Source organism: Ailuropoda melanoleuca, chromosome 14 (assembly GCF_002007445.2).
Source record: "Ailuropoda melanoleuca isolate Jingjing chromosome 14, ASM200744v2, whole genome shotgun sequence".
In the NCBI taxonomy this organism is placed as follows: Eukaryota; Metazoa; Chordata; class Mammalia; order Carnivora; family Ursidae; genus Ailuropoda; species Ailuropoda melanoleuca.
Window position 1 is genome coordinate 69,421,988 of NC_048231.1, and position 22,454 is coordinate 69,444,441.

At 40.0% G+C, this 22,454-nt stretch overlaps 1 protein-coding gene and 1 long non-coding RNA gene across 5 annotated transcripts; one reads left to right on the forward strand and one right to left on the reverse strand.

The window, feature by feature from the left end:
- Positions 1-3,711: 3,711 nt before the first annotated feature.
- Positions 3,712-6,076, reverse strand: LOC117796107. Its single transcript, XR_004620473.1, has 3 exons — positions 5,949-6,076; positions 4,190-4,364; positions 3,712-4,098 (listed from the first exon to the last, which is right to left on the reverse strand). It is a non-coding gene; the product is annotated as an uncharacterized LOC117796107 (long non-coding RNA).
- Positions 6,077-6,146: 70 nt separating this feature from the next.
- LOC105236903 (zinc finger protein 271) lies at positions 6,147-19,618 on the forward strand. Of its 4 annotated transcripts, none has more exons than XM_011222877.3 (3): positions 6,147-6,261; positions 6,913-7,144; positions 16,509-19,618. In XM_011222877.3, exons 2-3 carry the CDS (start codon positions 7,045-7,047, stop codon positions 18,518-18,520), a joined length of 2,112 nt encoding a protein of 703 aa, XP_011221179.1. In that variant the 5' UTR covers positions 6,147-6,261; positions 6,913-7,044; the 3' UTR covers positions 18,521-19,618. The 4 variants fall into 4 exon arrangements, with proteins under 4 accessions (XP_011221179.1, XP_034499050.1, XP_019653486.1 ...); XM_034643159.1 differs by having other exon boundaries at positions 6,162-6,339; XM_019797927.2 differs by lacking the exon at positions 6,147-6,261 and adding an exon at positions 6,268-6,416.
- Positions 19,619-22,454: the final 2,836 nt, after the last annotated feature.

Consider the following 22,454-nt stretch of genomic DNA (forward strand, 5'->3'; position numbering starts at 1 on the left):
AGCCTGATGTGGGGCTCGATCCCACAACGCTGGGATCACGCCCTGAGCCGAAGGCAGACGCTTAACTGCTGTGCCACCCAGGTGCCCCTGGGCCTGTGCTTTTCTATATTAGAAAATTTTTCATTACTNTATCTCATTTTAATTTGCTTTTCCCTCATAATATATGATGTGGAGCATCTTTTCATATGTTTATGTGCTATGTGTGTATCTTTTTTGGTGAAATATCTGTTAAGATTTGGCCCAATTTTGGGGGCGCCTGGGTGGTGCAGTCGTTAAGCGTCTGCCTTCGGCTCAGGGCGTGATCCCAGCGCTCTGGGATCGTGACCNGAGCCCCACATCAGGCCCCTTCGCTGGGAGCCTGCTTCTTCCTCTCCCACTCCCCCTGCTTGTGTTCCCTCTCTTGCTGGCTGTCTCTGTCAAATAAATAAATAAAATCTTAAAAAAAAAAAAAAGAAAAATTTTCATTACTAATTCAACTTCTTTACTTTTCATAGATTTATTCACATTTTCTATTTCTTTTTCAGTCACTTTTATTTTTTTTAAGATTTTATTTACTTATTTATTTATTTATTTATTTGTCAGGGACAGAGAGCACAAGCAGAGGGAGCAGCAAGCAGAGGGAGAAGCAGGCTCCCCACTGAGCAAGGAGCCCAATGCGGGACTCAATCCCAGAACCCTGGGATCATGACCTGAGCCAAAGGCAAACGGTTAAAACCGACTGAGACACCCAGGCATCCCACAGTCACTTTTAGTCATCTGTATATTTCAAATAATTTGTCCATGACACTTACGTTGTGTATGTTGGCATGAAGTTATTCATAGTATTCCCTTATATTCTTTTAAATTATTATAGAGTTGGTAGTGATGTCCCCTCATCTCTGCTTTTGTTAATCTCTATTTTTTTCTTGGTCAGTCTATTAAAGGTTTGTCGATTTTTGTTCATATTTTCAAAGAACAAAATTTTCATTTCAGGGATATTTATTTGTTTTTCTGTTTTCTATTTCATTAATTACTACTCTAATCATTATTACTCCTTTCCTTCTGCTTTTTTGTTTTTAAGTTTGCTGCCCATTTTCAGGCTTCTTAAGGTGGAAACTTAGGTTATTGATAAGAGATTTTCTTTTCTAATATAGGCATTTTAAAGCTATAAATTTTCCTCTAAGCTCCACTTTGGTTGCATCCCATAAAATTGTATGTGTTGCATTTCATTTTCATTCAGTTTAAAATATATTCTAATTTCCTTTGTGATTTCTTCTTTGAACCATAGGTTATTCAGATATGAGCTGTTTAACTTCCAAATATTTGTGGAATTCCCAAATTACTCTGTGGCTCAATATGTCCCTTGGGACAATGGAAGCTCCATCAGCCCCTCTCAGCTAAGGTGGCCCTGGTCTCTCAGCCCTCAGAAGTGGACCCGCCTACTGGGTACCCCATTTCCTGCATGCAGATTCCCAGAAATCTAGCAAGCTTCCTTCATTTTGTCCTGTATCTGTCCAATTCAGTCCATGCTGGCAGTGTTTCTGGTGATATAACATTCTCAAGAACCATGTTGGTTGTCTGTGGCTCTCAAGGGGATACACACAATTATATGCAGGGGCTCTTCTCAGATCCTTCCTGGACCACCCCATTTCTATTTCTGGTTTCTGTTGAGATGGTTGGATGCATGAGTCACACACCCAATCTCTTCACCAAAAGGTTGTCCATCTACATTGATGGCCTTGTCTGCAGTGCAAGGATAGCCTAAGAAATTTTCCAAATCATCACGTACTGATTCCTTTTTGCTTAATCGTTCCTTCCTCAATTTATCTCTTTCCTCTCACATTTTACTATAATCAGCAAGGAAAAACCAGACCACATTTTTCAAACTTTGCTTGGAAAGCTCCTCAGCTAAATATCCAAGTTCATCACTTACAAGTTCTATTTTCCACCCAACAGCAGAACATGATTCAGCCAACTTTTTGCTACTTTACAACAAGTATCACCTTTTCTCCAGCTTCCAATAATGTTTTTTTCATTTCTGTCTGATACCACACTGGTATATTTAATGGAAAATTCTAGAAAAATTCTGTTCATGATAATATATGTATTCTTTAAGATGACAGAAAAATTCTCTACTGTCCATTTCACTTTCTTCCAAGCCCTTGCTAGAGTCACCTTTAATATCCATATTTTTACCAACAACCTCTTCAAGGCAACCTAGGTATTTTCTATCATGAAACCCTTCCAAATTCTACTCATTACTCAACTCCAAAGCCACATCAGCAATTTTAGGTATTTGTCAAATCAGCACCTTACTTCTGGTACCACAGAGTGGCTTAATACAACAGACATGTATTCTCTCACAGTTTGGAGGTTACAAATCCAAAATCAAGGGGCTGGCAGAACTATGCTCTTTCTGAAGGCCCTGAGGTTCATGCCTGTCTCCTAACTTCCGGTAACTGCTGGCAATCCTTGGTGTTCTTTGCCTTCTAAATGTATCACTTTAATGACAGCCTCCACATTCACATGGTGTCCTCTCCTCTGAGTCTCCTTTGTGTCTGAATTTACCTCTTCTTATAAAGACACCAGTTGTTGGGTGAGGGCCCACCTTAATCTGGTATGATCTCATCTTAACATGATTACATCTGCAAAGATCCTATTTCCAAATAAAGTCACATTTACAGGTACCACAGGTTAGGACTTGAACATATCTTTTGGGAGGAACACAATTCAACCCACAACAATGTGTTAAGTACAGACTAAGAGTTGTTTAAACTGCTGTGACTTGGTTTTGAAGTTGAAGACTTTTCAAACTGATGCCAATGACCTCACTGATTGAAAATAAAAGAAATGATCTGATTTGAATTCAACTCTAGAGGTCTTTGGGAATTTGGGTGCTTTGAATACAAGCCTCTTCATCTCTGTCAAAGTGAACCTTAGAAACTGATAATATTGGCCATTATTTTGCTTTCTGAATCTCAGTTTTCAGCACTTGTTCTTTTTTTTTTTAAGATTTTATTTATTTATTTGAGAGAGAGAAAAAACACAAGCGGTGATAAGGGCAGATCCCAGGACTCCAGGATCATGACCTGAGCCGAAGGCAGCAGCTTAATGAACTGAGCCACCCAGGTGCCCCTGCACCTATTCTGTTTTTAAAAAGTCACAGTCAATTGGATATGCATATTAATATTTCAAAGATGCTGGATTGTCTGTAATTTAGATGTACCATTCAAAAATCAAACAGCAGCAGCCTACTTGTTAATATTTATTTTATCCAAAGGAATGTTAAATTTTACATTTAGCTTCACAGTTTGGATTTATTTCCCTTTTTCACCTGGACCTGGGGATTGATCTTTAGATTGAAATTCATTCTTTGTGAAGACTGATTATATAGTCTAACTATGAAAGGAAATTAATTTTGAATACAATATAATACATGATAAGCAAAAGTTCACATGAAAGTCTTTATATCCAACTTTCTGAGGAAGAGGACTGTAGTTTGTATCATATTCTCAAAATAGTTATATTATCCAAAGATAAAGAACCACTGCTCTAGGGGCACCTGGGTGGCTCAGTTGGTTAAGAGTCTGCCTTTGGCTCAGGTCATGATCCTGGGGTCCTGGGATCAAGCCCCACATGGGGCTCCCTGCTCAGCGGGGAGCCTGCTTCTCCCTCTGCCTGCCACTCTCCCTGCTTGTGCTCTCTCTCTCTCTCTCGTAAATAAATAAAAATATTTAAGGGGGGGAAAAAAAAAAGAACCACTGCTCTAGAATCTATGCCTAAATCAGACATATGTTAGTTTGGCCTAGTTTCCCCCAAGAGGAAATGGAATAGGAAATGGAAATCAGGTAGAATATTGGTGGGTGACCTATCAGTTTCATTCTTGAGACTCTCATATACTTTCCCAGGCCTGTATTACCACTCCTGATCTCTCCAGAAACCTTTGAACTCCTTTTACCTTACTGAGAGGAACTTGTTTAGTGTCAGCTGGTGTGGGCCACAGTTGGGTCTGGGGTTGTTTCAAGCAATTGATCAAACCGTTAGATTCCAAGCTGGCTTCTCAGCCTCAGAATGTAACATCTTTGGTAAGACTCCACAAAGCAACAAATCTAGCACAATCTGAAAAAAACAGTTTGATTTCCTCGGTTAAACACTCAGAAAACTATATTCACATCATCACTTCCAGGTAAAAAGTTAACAAAACCCTCACCTTTGTGCTTAAGAATTAATCTTTGGTTAAATTTCTTATTCTTTTCTACTGAACAGCTGTTTAAAGTAGTACATCAACGACGGCGTTCTCATATGCTGCTGCTGGGAATGCAAAATGGTTCAGCCACTCTGACAAACAGAGCAGCCAGCAGTTTCTCAAAATGTTAGACCTACAACTATCATGAAAGAGAAAAAAGTACATGTCCATATAAAGTCTTGGACAGCCACGTTCATAGCAGCTTTATTTGTAATAGTAAAAAACTGGAAATAACCCAAATTCCCCTCAATTTGTGAGTGGATAAACAAATTGTGACACATATATAGCTAATGGAATATTATTTGGCAGAAAAAGCAATGGACTACTGATACACAACAGTGATATAGATAAATCTCAAAATAATAATGCTCAGGGAAAGAAGTCTGACCAAAAAAAAGAATGCATTCTGTATGATTCGACTTAAATAAATCTCTAAAGCATGCAAACCAATCTATAGTAACACAAAGCAGAACAGTGGTTGGGAGCTGTGGGAAGAGAGGGAGGAGATACAAAGGGTAGAAGAAAACTTCTGAGCTGGCTGGATGTGTTCATTATTTTGATTGTGGTGATGGTTTCACAACTGTATACATATAATGAAACTTATCAAATTATATACTCTAAATATTTGCTGATTATTGTATGTCTGTTCTATCACAGTGAAGCTGTTTTGTTTTTGTTTTTGTTCTAAAGTATCTCCACTCCATCCTGGGGAGGCTGACCCAAGAAAGTTCTTTACAGGGATATCGGAGTCTCATTCCTACATTCCAAGAGTCTATACATCAGAAGAGGGTCTTGGGCTGGGACAGAAAGCCCTCTGCTTCTACGTCAACCATCATTTCAGCCAGCCACCACTTTTTCAAACCTGTAACCTCTTCCCAGCATCTCATATGTCTCAATCCTTCTCCTAACTCCACCCATACTTGCCAAGATATTTCCAAGGACACAACAACATCCTTTCCTACCCCAATGTGCGCCCTGCTCCCCCAGATTTCAGGTCCTTCTTCTCACCTTGATCCTTTAGCTACAATGAGGATTGTACTGGCAAGCCAATTGTTTAGTTTCTATTTTGTTTATTTCTGATCTTGTCTTTATTAATCTCCTTCCTTCTACTGGTTTTGAGTTTTGTTTGTTTTTCTTTTTTAGCTCCTTTAGGTGTAAGTTTTAGTTGGTTTATTTGAGATTTTTCTTGCTTCTTGAAGTAGACTGGTATTGCTACAAACCTCCCTCTTAGAACAGCTTTTGCTGCATCCCAAAGATGTTTGGGCTGTTGTGTTTTCATTTTCATTTGTCTGCACATATATTTTTTAAAATTTCCTCTTAAGCAAATTGTTCAGAAACAGACCCCTGTGGCCTTCCTTGATGGCAAAGTACATCAAAATCCAGCTTCCGGGCAGCTCAGGAATTAACTGCTGAGCATTACTTATTTGTAGGGCAATGGTTCTCAAAAGTGTGGTCCCAGAACCAACAGCAGCAGTACCTGTGAACCTGAGCTCCTGCCCCAGACCCACTGCGCGGTAAACTCTAGGGGTGGGGCCCGGTAAAAAGTATTTTAACAAGGCGTCCAGGTGATTTGGAGGCACACCACTACTCTGGGTGAAAAAACCAGAGAGAACAGGAAGAAAGTTAGAATGGAAGCACACCAGCGAATAAGAAGAGGAGGTGGAGGGGGGATTTAAAGAGAGAGATAATAAGAAAGAACTAATTATGTAGTCAGAAAACCTACCCTGCCCCAGAGAGCTTTCCTGAAAGATGCTTCGACATTCATGTCAAGAACTGGCAGGTAGGGCAGCAAGGGACCTGTCGCTGGCTGACCAGGTCGCTCGCTCCAACTGGGCTGCGTCAGCTACGCGGAGGTTCAGGGGTTAAATCTCCGCAACCCTCCCCCAACCCGCCGCCACCCCTCCCTCGCGCCTGCGCCCGTGGGGGCGCCCCCCGCGCCATAGAGCTGAGCAATCCTCCCAGCTTGCTAGAGCGGACGCGGCGATGGCGGTTTCGCTGCGTGTGAGGCTTGACAGCGACCTAGTGGACACGTCGAGGTATGGGTGATGTCAGGTCACGGGAGCCCCGGGTACTCGGGTGATCTCGCCTCCTGAGCTGCCTTGCGGCGCCGCCAGGTAACCCTGTGGGGTTTCTTGAGTCCACGGAGAGTCCCGGCCGCCCGGATCGCCTCCAGGCGCTGCTCCTGGGCACGGTGGGTCCTTGGCCTCGAGTGCTTTGGGTACCCGGTCAGAGCCTGCGCAGCCTTGGGTTCAACTGAATGAACACCAAAAACTTTGGGGGCATGTGGAATCAGGAAGGGGGATGCATCCACGCAGATCAGCAGAGCGTGCCGGGAAAGAGCAGCCTGAATATGCGAGTGCTGGAAGAAGGGAAGGAGGGAAAGAAAGGTAATGATGGTGACCGGTAGTGTCGGTTTGGTACAGGAAAGGCAGCGAATACAGCGTTAACCGCTGAAAGAAAATTTTATAATGCCCTCTCGTGCCGTATCTTTCCAGTTACGTCCTTATTTCAGTAGCATTCACCCCCAATTATGTTTGAAGGTCTCTGGCCTTGAAATGGAGAATATATGTCCAAAAGGGTTAATCTCTGATCTTCATCACGAGGGAGGAAGCTTAATAAATCCTGGGAGAAAACCTCTTGGAAATTAAATGAGATTTTGTTTTCTCCTTCACTTCTTTTATATCTAGAGGATGTTTCTGGTGGTCTAGTCTCAGAAATTCTATCTCCAGTCTCCACAATGATTCCTTTCCAAGCCCAGTGGTGCCTCGTTGCCTCCAGGTTTCTGACTCCTATGTGGACAAGAAAAGCTTACTAAGGAAATGGTAATTCTCCAGTTGCTCCCCGAGGTGCCAAGTGTCCAGTTACAGCCCATGGAGACCCACTTCAGTTATGAATCTCAAGAACACCACCTTCTGTCAGGTGAGAAGCAGTGTATTATATCTTTCTTAGGGGGCTCAGGTGGTGGGGAGTGTTGTTACTGGTACTATGTTAGTGTCTTCAGTGCTATTGGTATTCTTCGTCGCCTACCCTCACTATGTTAGGCAGTACCATCGCTTGAACGCTGCAAGCACAGTCACATAGCTTTATTGTGAATTCTGGCCATCAAATTCTCATGGAGTTCCCCCCTCTCCTTAAGTCCCCAGTTATCCATTTTTCCCATTATCATCACCTTATCACCAGTCGGTCAGTGTTTGATATTTTACCTGCAACATCTTTTCAAGTATTGTAGGGGCATAGTTAAAAGTTTTGGAGTCTGACACCCTGATTTCAAATACTACCTTTGTCATGTACTAGCTTCAAATAAATTACTTGTGGTGTTTTTTTGGTGTTTTTTTTTTTTAATTATTCTGTTTCTTCATTTTATAAGTTTATAGTAACTAATACCTTGGGGGTTATTTTGAGGATTGTGACTATTACTCCATAATAAAGGACCTCAAAATTTAGTGACCTAAAACATCAGACATTTTTTTTAAAGATTTTATTTATTTATTTGAGAGAGAGACAGAAGTAGCAAGAGAGAGCATGAGCGGGGAGGAGAGGGAGAAGCAGGCTCCCTGCCAAGCAAGGAGCCCGTTGTGGGACTGGATCCCAGGACCCCGGAATCATGACCTGACCCAAAGGCAGACACTTAACCAACTGAGCTACCCAGGTGCCCCAACATCAGACATTTTTAAACCATGTTATTTTCTTACGGTTCTGTAGGTCCTCAACTTGGGCTGGGTTCTGCAGGCAGTTTTTTCTCCTGGTTTTGTCTGGGATCGCTCATGCAGTCATCTAGGGGCTCAACTAGGGCCAGGGTCTGAGTATCAGTCACATATGGCTGGCTGTTAGTGTGGCTATGGCTTGGATCACCCACCTGCAGCAGGCTAGCCCAGACTTTTGTCCAGGGCAGCCAGCTTCCCACACAGAAAGCGGGCAGGCCTTGGGTTGCATAAGCACTTTTCTAACCTATGTTTGTGTTATATTGACCAAAATAAATCACATGACCAGTTCCAGAGTCACACAAGGATGTAGGTATTTGGAGATAGGATTTGTTGGGGTTCGTTACTACTATAACAAACACCACAAGCACTAATGATATTCCAGTATATAAAGCTCTGCACACAGACCGGGCTGTTAGTAAATTCTTTATAAATGGTAGCCACTGTTACTTTTAGTAAGATAATTTTAATCCCACCCTTGTTCAGGTGTTCTGCAGGGTCTCATTTCCACATGATATTTTTCTGTTTTCTGATTTTGGTCCTCCCATTGCTGCTGTTTTGCCTGTGAAATTCACCTTATATTGTCATTTTCTTTTACTCTAGATCTTCTACTTTTTATAGTTTTGAAGTATCTTTATTTTGTTTCTCTCTTCTGTATTTAGAACTTGTCTTTCCTTAAGAATTTATTCTAAGGCATCTAGCTCTCATTTTTCCTGAGAATTACTGCAGAACTGGGCCTCTTTCTTGCAGCTTTATATAAATTAATATACATATTGCATGTTTTTGTGTCTCTTAGAGTGTGTGAAAGAACATTTTTTTACTATAGAGTAATCTAATTATACTAAAGTACATTTATAAATTATAGAAAGACACAAAACAGGGAATTTAAATAACCTGCAACTCCATCATCTAGAGATAGTCACTACTAACATTAATGTGTCCTTCAAATAATATCATCAACTATTCAACAAATACTTATTGTTGATGAATGTTTATTAATCAGATTATAGCTTATTAATTATTGCTGACCATATAATATGGTTAGTTATTGAGGGGTTACTCTGTGCTGGGCACTGTATTAAATGTTGGGCATTTAGCAGTGAACTGAACAGATAAGCCTTTGCTCTCAAGGAGCTTACATTCTGGTGCGGGAAACAGGAAATAAGTAAATATATGGTAGAGTATCAGATAGTGTTAATCGTTACGAAGAAAATAAACCAGGATACATCAGTCAGGATTCTAGCAGGAAGCAGATGGTTCATTCAAATTGGGTAATTCAGAATTTCATGAAGAAGATGGGCAGGATTACAGAAATTAATAAGGGATAGAGTACAGCTTTGGGACAAAAAAAATTGTAAGAAGCAGTTATTACCTTTAGACCTAGTGTTACAAAGGGAGAGACTGATTACCAGATCCTGGAGAGTATAGCTGCAGGGTAAAGCTGCCCAGTAGGAGCCATGGCCTTTGCTAAAAGAAACACAATTACTCCCAACTCCTGGCCCAGCAAGAAGGAAGTCAGGATGTAGAGTGAAGAACTCATCCCGGTTTCCCTGGGATTTAGCCCTGAAAGTCCTATATCCCAAGAACCCCATCTGTTTTGGACAAACCAGGATAGTTGGTCACTCTACAGTTCTCTTCCTGCTTTGGGCCAAATCTAATTGCAAGCCAGAGGACAAGGAATCCCAAGTGCTGTAGCCCATAAGCTAGTATCAACCTCTTGGAGCACAGAGCAATGTGAACAGTGGAGCTAGAGGGGCAAAAGGAGAATATCCCATTACAGTCCACCCCTTTTAACCTATAATATTTACTTTTGTCCTTTGTTTGGTTTATCATGTTCCCAGTGTAGCAGAAAAACAATATCTTAAGATACCATATCTTTGCGGGTTGACTTGTAATTAAATTATACTGCCACTTGAAACATAAAACCTCACTGCTGCTGGTGCTCTTCATATAAGGTAGTGAGGTAAAAGCGGAAAACGTATAATTAACTTAAAATCACTTCTACAGTTTGGCTATTCAAAAGCCAAAACCGATAATCATAACTATATCTTCTTCCATCACCCACTCCGTATTGCCTCTACCCTCTGCCAGAATCTCAGTGGTAGAATTCTTTACCTAGTTTAGTAACATAAACCATTTTTCCTGGACAATCTGAGTCCTTGATGATCTTGTCTCTTCCATGTTATTTCAGTGTACCATTGACTGGGCCTGTAGACATGAGAGAACTAGGAAGCACCCGCATTGAATCGTCTGAGTTCTACACCCGTTGTTCCTTGCCCTTATTATGCAGCAGCCAGTTCCCCAGTAGCAATTGGTATCAGTCATCCTAGCCAGTAGAGCAGCCTTTTCTCTGCCTGCTGGTTCAGCAGCGTGAGGAACCCAAAATGTCCAGAAGACAGTCTCAGCTTCAGATTTAACAAAATCATGACTTTGTTCCATCGTAGAAGTATTTCTTCTTTGAGAATCAGAACGCCAAACCCACCAAGCCCAAAATTATGGGGATAGGAATTAAAAATAATATAGGGGCACCTGGGTGGCTCAGTCAGTTAAGCATCCGACTCTTGATCAGCTCAGGTTGTGATCTCAGGGTCCTGGGGTCGAGCCCTGCATCAGGCTCCCTGCTCAGTGGGGAATCTGCTAGAGATTCTTTCCCTCTCCCGCTGCCCACGTGTGTGCACACACTGTCTCTCTTTCTCTCTCTCAAATAAATCTTTAAGAATATAATTAGGGGCGCCTGGGTGGCACAGTGGTTAAGCGTCTGCCTTCGGCTCAGGGCGTGATCCCGGTGTTATGGGATCGAGCCCCACATCAGGCTCCTCCGCTATGAGCCTGCTTCTTCCTCTCCCACTCCCCCTGCTTCTGTCCCCTCTCTCGCTGGCTGTCTCTATCTCTGTCGAATAAATAAATAAAATCTTTAAAAAAAAAAGAATATAATTATAATACAATCCATAATATAAGTGGATTATTCGTTATATAGTAAAAAGAGACATTATTACTATTCCCCTACCCTTGGCTTCTATAACCACGTATTCTGACCATAGAGAAGACAGCACTGTTTATTGTCTTCTGGTTTAAGGCATTTGTTGCATCTTGTAGGACAGCACCCCAACTTAGGGTGTTGTTTCCTGGCTGGTACTGTAACTGGACCTTCAGTAAATCATTCCACTATTATTGAAATCCACTTACTTCTGGGTGATGGGACATGTGTTAAGACCCATGAATTACATGTGTGTGAGCTTATTGCTATACTTCCTTCACTGTAAAACTACTCCTTTGGAGGCATTATTGTATAGAATTACCATGGTAATAAATACAGCATTCTCTTAGGTCAATGCACATTTGTATTTGGACTATATATTTAGTCCTTTGAAAACAAATGGTTGCCCTCCTTATGATAGAAGGGGCCAAGTATAATGAGTCTACCCTGTAGTTGCGGGATAGTTCCTCTCCAAAGAATGGTACCATATTAGGGGCTCAGTGTTGGTCCCAGCAGTTGGCTGCTTGGGTACATAGCTGTGATGATAGGCGTATCAGCCTTGATAAGCAGACACACATATTGTTGAGCCCATGCATCTCCTCCATTCCTGTTGCCATGACCACTTTGTACATGAATCCATTGGGCAAGCATTAGTAAAAAGGCTGATTGACATTCATAAGATGGATCACAATGTCCATCTGATTGAGAGGCTTCTTTACAGTGGATTCCCTTTGGTGAGTATTCACACAGGACATAAATATATTCATTCTTTGCCCATTCTAGGAGGTCTGTCCTCATCAATTTCTCCTAGAATCCTTATTTCTAGTCTTCCAAGCTTGTTCTTTGGGATACCTAACTGATCAGGTAACCCATTAGTCATTATCCATGATTCAATATAGATGTGTATCTTAGGCTCTGTTGCCTTCCATGGCAGTGAACAGCCAGGTGTATACCTGAAATTCTGCCTCCTGGGAGGATTTGCCTTTACCAGTATGTTTCAGGTCACCTCAGAGTCAGGGTATAAGTAAAAGATTGGTTTTCTGCTAGTGTCCACACACTGAGCAGACCCACCTATAATCAATTCTGTACTTTTTCCTCCTCTGTTAATTGGTAAGAGGAAATTCCCATTAGGCCGTGAACGTCAGCTAATGGGGAGGGGATTAGTGGAGCAATAGGAAAAGGTATTAATGGCAACCCACATCACTAGCACATGGAGTTTATTTGTCTTCCATACTTGCCTTTATAGTGGAATGCTGGTTTGTATGTCCAGTTTCATGATTTGATGGATCAAGTAGCTGGCTCACAATGGTCAGCTTATAATAGTCTTTTGGTGCTCTGTGGTCAAGCATTAAGTCTCTGTTAGTGCCCAAGAGCAAGCCAGGGTCTGTTTTTCACTTAGAAAATTGTTGGCAGAAGAGAGCATGGCCTTACTCTACTGTAGTTCTCTTCTGGAGGCTTGCAAGAGTCTTAATACAGCATCCCTGACTGCTGCAGACACTTCTTACCATTGGTTATCCTGGTTAATAAAGTCATGTGACAGGACAGCCTGCATTACAACCTGGACCTCTGCAAAGCCTTTTTTTAAATTTTGAGTGTCACTCAAAAATAACAACCTTACAAGTTACTAATATTGGTCTTTTTAGCACATTCGACTGTGGTATCTGTTGTCTCAAAAATGCAGGGCTCACCAAGTATTGTGCTTTTCTCAGGTGGTAACTGTTGGTTAGAGATATAAGGGAAGTGAGAAAACAAGCCATACAACTATCTGAGAGAAGAGTGTTTTAGGCAGAGGGAATAGCAAATGCCAGAGGCCCTTTAATGTAGCAGGAACAGAGTCAGTCTGGGATAGACAGGAAATAGCCATGGTGGTGGAATGAAATGAGAGCAGAAAGAGAAAGGACTGGATGGAACATTCTGAGCCATAGTAAGGACATGGAATTCATTCCCAGTGTAATAGGAAACCACTGGAGCATTTTATGCATGATAATAACATATAAAGATCACGCTGGGGATCCCTGGGTGGCTCAGTTAGTTAAGCTTCTGCCTTTGGCCCAGGTCATGATTCCAGGGTCCTGGGATCAAGTCCTGCGCCAGGCTCCTTGTTCAACAGGGAGCCTGCTTCTCCTTCTGCCTGCCCTCCTTTCTCTCTCTCTCTCTCACAAATGAATACATAAAGTATTTTTTTAAAAAGTTCACTTTGCTTTATGGAGAATAGGAGAAAGATAAGTTAGCGAGAAGAAAACAAATGTTTTAAGAAGAGAATAATCAACTATATCAGATAAATACAGAATAAGATTGAGAACTGGCCATTGGATTTGTCAAGATAGAGCTTATTAGGGATTCTGATAAGTGCAGTTTTGATGGAGTTAAGGAGATAAAAGCCTGATTGCAGTGGGTTAAAAAGAGAATGGACTTAATATTGGTTAGCGTATAGAGCAGTGTGAACTCCTACACTCAACAATAAGACCCAACAATTCTGGTCCTAAGTTTATGTAACCTGGAGAAGCACTTGGATATATGCATAAAGATAAATGTACCAACAGGTTCATATCAATATTGTTTGAAATAACAAAATGTTATTGTCCATTGAAGGAGAATGGGTAAATAAATTGTGGTATATGTCACACTATGGTGGTGAACATGAATAGCCTGCAGTTATACACATGAATATGGATGAATTTTCCAAACATGATGTTGAGCAAAAAAAAAAAAAAGCAAATCATAGAATACATGTGATATGATTCCATAAATGTATACAGTTCAAAAACATGCTCCATTTGTGTGCTAGGGCTGCCATAACAAAGTATCACAGATTGGGTGGCTTAAACAACAATTTATTTTCTCACAGTTCCGTGCGTTAGCTTTTGTCATCTGTGTTTTGCTTTCTTCTAGAAGTTTTATAGTTTTGTTTTTATGTTTAGGTTTATATTACATTTCTAGTTAATTTTTGTGTATAGCATAAGGAAAGAGGGTTAATTTGTGTTATTGTTATATTGAGTTCTAACACTTTGTTGAAAAAAGACTGTCCTTTCACCATTGATTGTCTTGGCAACTTTGTTGGCAATCAGTTTTACATATATGTTTGGATTTATTTATGGACTTGGTCTTATTCCATTAATAGATACACCTGTCCTTATGCAATCCCACACTGCTTTGATTACTGTGGCCTTATAATAAAGCTTAAAATCTGGTAGTGTAACTTCTCCAATTTTGTTCTTCTTTTCCAAAATTGGTTAGACTCTTCTGTGCCTTTCTATATAAAGTTTAGAATCAGTTTGTCAATTTCTATGAAAAAGCCTGCTGAGGTTTTGATTGGGGTTACATTGAACCTATAGAGAAGTTTGGGAAGAATTCCATCTTAACAATATTAAATCCTCCTCTCCATAAGTGATGGCATATATTTCTGTTTATTAGGTCTTCTTTAACTTCTCATAGCAGTGTTTTGTAGTTTTCATTATTAACATATTATACATATTTTGTTGAATTTGTTTTTAAATATTTCATTTTTGACATAATTAAAAAATGTTTTTAATTTTAGGCTCTAATTTTTCATGGATAATATACTGAAATACAGTTGGGTTTTGTATATCGTTCTACTAGACTCATGTACAAGATCTAGTAACTTTTTTGAGATACTTTAGAATTTTCTGTATACATGATTGTGTGGTCTATAAGTGAAGACAATTTGACTTTTTTCTTATTTGTATCTCTCATTTATTTTTCATGTCTTGTTGCATTGGTTAGTAATACTGAACAGAGGGTTGTATAGTGTTGAATGGAAGTGGTAAGAGAGGGCATCCTTGTTTTGTTCCCTTGTTCCTAGGAGAAAAGCATTCAGTGTTTAACCCTTAAGTATGACGTTAGCTTTTGCTTTTTATAGGAGTAGTTAATTTACATATAACAGATGCCTGGGTGGCTCAGTCAGTTAAGTATCTGCCTTCGGCTCAGGTCATGATCCCAGGGTCCTGGGATCAAATCCCACATTGGGCTCCTTGTTCAGTGGGGAGTCTACTTCTGCCTCTGCCTGCCACTCCCCCATGTGCCCTCTCTCTCTCTCTCTCTGACAAATAAATAAATAAAATCTTTTTAAAAAATTTACATATAACATGGTTGATACTTGGATTTAAATGTACTATCTTCATATTTGTTTTTATTAATCCCATCTTTGTTTCTTCTTTCTCCTTTAATCCCTAATTTAAATGATCAGTTTCTTTTGTTTTTCCATTTTTGTCTCTATTAGCTTATTTTTTATACACTTAATCATTACCTTATAGCAGCCTTTTCCAGATGTGATTCTGTGAGAAATTAAGCTCCAGTGTTCTAAGGCATTCATTGTAATTAATGTATTAATTTTTCTCCTGTACATCTATTGTGGTACTAGCTGTGTACCATCTTTGGGGAGAATTAAGAAAATGGTCATTCAGATGATTTTGTTTTATTCCCTTATGGAGCCCTGGTTGAAGAAGGCTCCCTAAGAAATTACAACATATACAATTTGATTCATTACAGTTTATCTTAATGCATTATTTCTAGGTCAATTCAAAGATCTTAAAATGTTTTGATTCTATTTACCTACCTCCTCTTGTGCTATCTTTGCCATGTATTTTATTCTCTTTATATTGTAAACTCCATAAGACATTCATATTGCTTAAGTCAGTCAGTTCACATGTAGATTTACCCATATACTTTACTTTTTCCAATGCCCTTGCCTCTGGCAAAGGGAAGAAGCCTCCACTTGGAGGCATGAGATTTTTTCCTTTTGTCCTTGAAATTATTTCAGCTCTCTAGACCGTTTGCAGTCTGACTATAGTATGCCTTTTGTAGTAAACACCATTTAACGGTGGGCTAATAGTCAAGAATTTCTGTGGAGCTCCCATGTTCCCTACCATCACAGGCATCTAGTATTGTTAAGCACTGGAATGGCCTCCTCAAAACTCAACTCAGAAGAGATTTCTGATCCCACCTCCATAACCTTTTCCTGGTTCACACACTTTACTAAGGAAGTCTGGTTACTGAATATGGCTTTTCCTAAAATGAGATCATATTTTCTTAACCATTTCTTGTAACAATCAGGACAGAAGAGGTGGGAGATTAAATAGACCTATTTTTGAAAATTCAGGATTCTGTCCTTACCATTCCTGGACATTGATATTTCTTTCTTTCCCCAAATAGTAGCCTCTCATCAGCCTGGTTGGTTGTCCTCCCATTGACAGCCAGGCTGCCACTACCTCTTTCTCCTCTCCCTCCTTCTCCCCTCTACCTCAAGTACTCTTTCACATTGCTTACCTTACTTATGTTAATAAATTGCTTGTGTATTAGCTTTAATTTAGTCAAACTTTCATAATTACTGTGACTAGGTTTCAGTGTTCCCAGATCTTCTGTGACAAACATAGACAGAACGTATCTGGTAAACTGCTTTGATAAATGGTTATTATGATCCATTACTTATTGATTCTTCCTAATTGCTCTTTCAAAGGATAATTTTCAGTGTTTTGGAGCACTCTCATATTGCAACAGTATTTTATAGGTAAATACTGATCTGTTTTACCTCAAACTTTCTTACGGTATGGAGAATACATTCCATTTGGATTTTTTATTATTCTAGATGGTGAGACTAAGACCAAGATTGGAGAGGTGACTTCAGAGGAGGAAATTTCAACAAAAATTGAACCATTGCCTGAAGAGTCTGGCAACCCCAGAGATGATGTTCTCCAGGATTCTGAATGCAGAGGAATCTGTGAATTTGGGGATAAATTAAATGAAAAGGATCAAAACCTCTTTAAAAGAAGACAGCATAATTGTGATGAATGTGGGCAAAGCTTTGCTTGGAGTACAGGCCTTATTAGGCATCGAAGAAACCATTGGGAGAAACCCTATGAATGTGATAAGTGTGGAAAGGCCTTTAGTGTGAGCTCAGCTCTGGTTCTGCATCAGAGAATTCATACTGGGGAGAAACCCTATCCTTGTACTTGGTGCATTAAAAGTTTCAGTCGGAGCTCAGACCTTATTAAACATCAAAGAGTCCACACTGGTGAAAAACCTTATAAATGTGATGAATGTGGGAAAGCCTTCAGTCAGAGTTCTGATCTTACTATCCATCAGAGAATCCATACAGGAGAAAAACCCTATCAGTGCAGTCATTGTAGTAAAAGCTTTAGCCAGCGCTCAGACCTGGTTAAGCATCAGAGAATCCATACTGGAGAGAAGCCTTATACATGTAACCAGTGTAACAAACATTTTAGTCAAAGTTCTGATGTTATAAAACATCAAAGAATCCACACTGGGGAGAAACCATATAAATGTGATGTGTGTGGAAAAGCCTTCAGTCAGAGCTCAGATCTTATTCTCCATCAGAGAATTCACACTGGGGAGAAACCATATCCATGTAATCAGTGTAGCAAAAGTTTCAGTCAGAACTCAGACCTTATTAAACATCGAAGGATCCACACTGGAGAGAAACCCTACAAATGTAATGAATGTGGTAAAGCTTTCAATCAGAGCTCAGTCCTTATTCTGCATCAGAGAATTCACACTGGAGAGAAACCCTATCCATGTAATCAGTGTAGCAAAACCTTCAGTAGACTTTCAGATCTCATGAATCATCAGCGAATTCACACTGGAGAGAAACCTTACCCATGTAGCCAGTGCAGTAAAATGTTCAGTCGAAGATCAGACCTTGTTAAACATCATAGAATTCATACAGGTGAGAAGCCCTATGAATGTGAGGAGTGTGGGAAAACCTTCAGTCAGAGCTCAAATCTTATTCTGCATCAGAGAATCCACACTGGAGAGAAACCCTATCCATGCAGTGATTGTACTAAAAGTTTTAGTCGTCGTTCAGACCTTGTTAAACATCAAAGAATCCACACTGGGGAGAAGCCGTACGCATGTAACCAGTGCAATAAAAGTTTCAGTCAAAGCTCAGACCTCACTAAACATCAGAGAGTGCACTCTGGGGAAAAGCCCTATCATTGTGATCATTGTGAGAAAGCCTTCAGTCAGAGTTCTGACCTTATTCTTCATCAGAGAATTCACACTGGAGAAAAACCATACCCATGCACACGGTGCAGCAAAAGTTTCAGCCAGAACTCAGACCTTATCAAACACCACAGAATCCACACTGGGGAAAAACCATATCAATGTCCTGAGTGTGGAAAGGCTTTTAGTCAGTGCTCAGCTCTTATCCTACATCAGAGGATCCACACTGGGGAAAAACCATATTCGTGTGATCAGTGTGGCAAAAGCTTTAGTCGGCGCTCTGATCTCATTAACCATCAAAGAATCCATGCTGGTGAAAAGCCACATAGATGTGATGCATGTGGGAAAGCCTTCAGCATATGCACTGAACTTACCGAACACCAGGGAGTCCATACTGCGGAGAATCCCCACACGTGTGTTCAGGGCAGCAGAAGTTTTAGCCAGCTCTCTGATCTTATTAATCGTGAGACTGTCCATTCTGGGGAAGACAGGCTAGGTGTGATGAATGTGGGAAAACCTTTAGAGTATACACCGACTTTGTTCTGTACCAGAGACACTATACCAGAAAAAAATCTTAGGAATGCTATTGATGATTATGAAAAAGGTTTTAATCAGTGCTCAACCCTTGTGCTACATTAAAATAAAACCACACACTGGACAGAAAACAGTAAGGTCTACAATGAAAGTTTAACTGAGATTTCAGACACTACTAAACTTGAGAAAAATTCTGAGGAGTCCTGTGAGTAATTGGGAAAACCTTCAATAGGAATAAAAATATTACTGAATGTCAGCAACAATGGAAAGAAATTTCTGTCTGCTATAATGGAAAACAAAGCAAGCCTCTGGTCCTTTATTCAAATATAAACCACAGGGGAGAGTTTTATCATTATAAGAAATGAATAACAATATTAATGCAGAACCTTATGAGATATTGTAAAGATCAGTGTGATGGGGTGTGCAATCAGCTCAGAAGGAAATGTGTTAGTGTTATTATCTGAAACTTTTAGTGAGCCCTAATTTTCTAGTGTATAGCAGAGAAGTTGCTTTAGAGAATGTAGGGAAAACGTATACCCCTTCCATATCTTAATTGGCATTCACTCATAATCAGCATGCCACTGGCCTCCTAACAACAGGAGAGTCCTATGTTATGCTCTCATTAGTTAATTTGTTGTTAAATTCCCTGTGTGTGAGCATGCTATGCTATTCTGGTATTAAACATTAACTACATAACTCCAGTGCCCCATTTTCTCAGGAAAAAAACCTTTTTCTTTGGCCTGGTTTTGGTTTTCCTAATGAGCATGAGTTTTCAGGTTCCTGCAACAGTCACGGCAAATATGGACTATTTTGCTTTCACTAATACAGCCCATAGACTGTGGTTTGAAATCATTTCTTCAATCTTACCGTTTAATCACAGTTCCTAAATATGCGAAACAATTTTTTTTTTTTAAATTCCATATGTCAGAATGTGAAGTTTTCTCTACCACTATGTTTATCGTGTCATCTATAGATAGAACAAAAATGAGAGCTAAAGTCATGGCCACGTGACTAATTTGTATAGCATATTCTGTCAAAAAATAAAAAGACTTACTGATTTTTTTCAAGTGGCAACATTTATCAGACTTTGGATTGTTGATTTCTGATATATTGATAATAGGCTACATATATGCAAAGTTTTCAACTAAAAAATAGAAACTTTTTTTAAAATAAAATTTTCACATTGTTTTTCTTTTTTTTTTTTTTTAAGATTTTATTTATTTATTCGACAGAGATAGAGACAGCCAGCGAGAGACAGAACACAAGCAGGGGGAGTGGGAGAGGAAGAAGCAGGCTCATAGCGGAGGAGCCTGATGTGGGGCTCGATCCCATAACGCCGGGATAACGCCCTGAGCCGAAGGCAGACGCTTAACCGCTGTGCCACCCAGGCGCCCCTCACATTGTTTTTCTAATATTAACCATTTGTTAACATTCCACTACTATCTTTTACTTTGAATATTCCTTATAATCATCCAGTTAATATATCACTTCAACACAGTTATTGTTGCAAGGCATTTTTTTTTAGGTTTTGTAGAATACACAAAAAAATATACAAAGCATATGTGATAAAGCCTGATATATACAGAAAACACATGGCTCAGAACAATCATAAAGGTAGACAAGATGCTTATAAGAGCTCAGAGGAAGTAGGGTTCAATTCTGTTTAGAAAGAAAAAGTTGAAGGAGCTCCTGAGTTGTTTTGAAGGATGGGATTAGAGGCATAAGGGCAGGAAAGGAGTAGTCAACAAAGGCACAGAAGCAAGGAAGTATAAGAAATGTGGAGGACGTGCTTAGTCATTAATTCATTCAATACACATTCAGTGTCAGGCAGTACTGAGTTCTGCTCAAGGGGAGAGAAAGGGTACCTGCCCTTACACTCAAGTGTTTTTGAAAATAGTAACTAAAACATGTACTTAAAAGAGTAAGAATAAGGTGGAAATAAAAATGAAGTAGGAGAAAAGACTGTTAAGGACTATGACGCTAAACAAGCAGGCCCTTCAACTTTCTGGCATTTAGTATCATGTAAGATGGAAAAGTACTAGTTATAATGGGATTAATTTTCATATTTCTGCATTTTGTTCTCAAGGTAATGGAAAGCCATTGAGGTCTTTGAACCAAGGAATGGCATGATCATCTTACTGCCTTCAGAAAGTAGAATTAAAAGGGGAAGGAGCAGAATGAAAAACTATTTTGGAAGTCTGGAAATAAAAGCATGAAGGTCACAAGTAAAAGCTAAAAGGCATTGACATGACAGTAAGTTGAGAAGGGAGTAGGGGTAAAAGTACAGTTAATTAGCATCTGTTCTTTGGGGAGTTTAAAAAGTGAAGAAATAGGGTGATGAAATTATATCTGAAGTTTACCCCTCTCTCCTGAGAATAAATTTTAAGAGCCAACTGCTTACTACACATTTCTACCTAGTGTCATGAACTTAACACGCACACACACACACCCCATGATATCTTCCTCCTGAATTCCCTATCCCAGTGAATTGCACAGCAAAACACCTTGCCATGCAGAAATCACTGGTAGCCGTCCTGCACTCTCCACTTTCCCCAGTTTTCTAAATCCACTTGCTCACTAGGTTTTAGAAATGAGTTACAGAAGTAACACTAATATAAATACAATTTTTAAAAGTCTGAAAATAACAAGTGTTGAGAAGAATATGGAAACCTTCGTGCATTGCTGGTGGGGATGTAAAATTGGTGCAACCACTTGAAAGTTTGGCTGTTTGATTGCTGATAGGTATAGGATATCTTTTTGGAGTGCTGGAAATGTTCTGGAATTAGTGGTGATGGCTGCATATTTTAGAATTTACTAAAAACCACCAAATTCAACCCTTTAAAGTAGTGAATTATATGGCAGGTGGATTATATGTCAATAAAAAGTTAATCTGCAAAAAAGGTACCACGACCAAGAGAAAGAACATATGTTTAGAAATATAATCACAAATGATACCGATATTGGAGTTATCAGACATGGACTTTAAAATGACTATAATTAGGGACATCTGGGTGGCTCAGTTGGTTAAGCGTCTGCCTTTGGCTCAGGTCATGATCCTAGGGTCCCGGGATCAAGTCCTACATGGGGTTCCCTGCTCAGCGGGGAGTCCGCTTCTCCTTCTGACCCTCCCCCTGCTCATGTTTGTGCTCGCTCTCTCTCTCTCTCTCTGAAATAAATAACATCTTTAAACAATTTTTTAAACAGACTATAATTAATATGCTTAACAAAATAGATGACTAGTATGAATAAATGTTACCAGAATTTACTAAAATCTATGAAAATGTTTTTAAATTTAAATTCAGTTAATTAACATATAGTGTATTATTAGTTTCAGAGGTAGGGTTCATTGATTCATCAGTCTTTTTTTTTTTTTAAGATTTTATTTATTTATTTGACGGAGTGACACAGCCAGCGAGAGAGGGAACACAAGCAGGGGGAGCAGGAGAGGAAGAAGCAGGCTCCCAGCAGAACAGGGAGCCTGATGCGGGGCTCAATCCCAGGACCCTGGGATCACGCCCTGGGCCCAAGGCAGACACTTAACGACTGAGCCACCCAGGCGCCCCTGATTCATCAGTCTTATATAACCCAGAGCTCATTACATCACGTGCCCTCCTTAATGCCCATCATCCAGTTACCCACCCCCCACCCTCTCCCCTGCAGCAATCCTCAGTTTGTTTCCTATGATTAAGAGCCTCATGGTTTGTCTCCCTCTCTGATTTCGTCTCGTTTTATTTTTTTCCTCCCTTCCCCATGATCCTCTGTTTTTGTTTTTGTTTTAAGATTTTATTTATTTATTCGACAGAGATAGAGACAGCCAGAGAGAGAGGGAACACAAGCAGGGGGAGGGGGAGAGGAAGAAGCAGGCTCATAGCAGAGGAGCCTGATGTGGCTCGATCCCATAACGCCGGGATCACGCCCTGAGCCGAAGGCAAACGCTTAACCGCTGTGCCACCCAGGCGCCCCTGATCCTCTGTTTTGTATGAAAAGTATTTAAATGGAAGTTCTACAATTGATAAAGAATAACAACTGTAATTAAGAA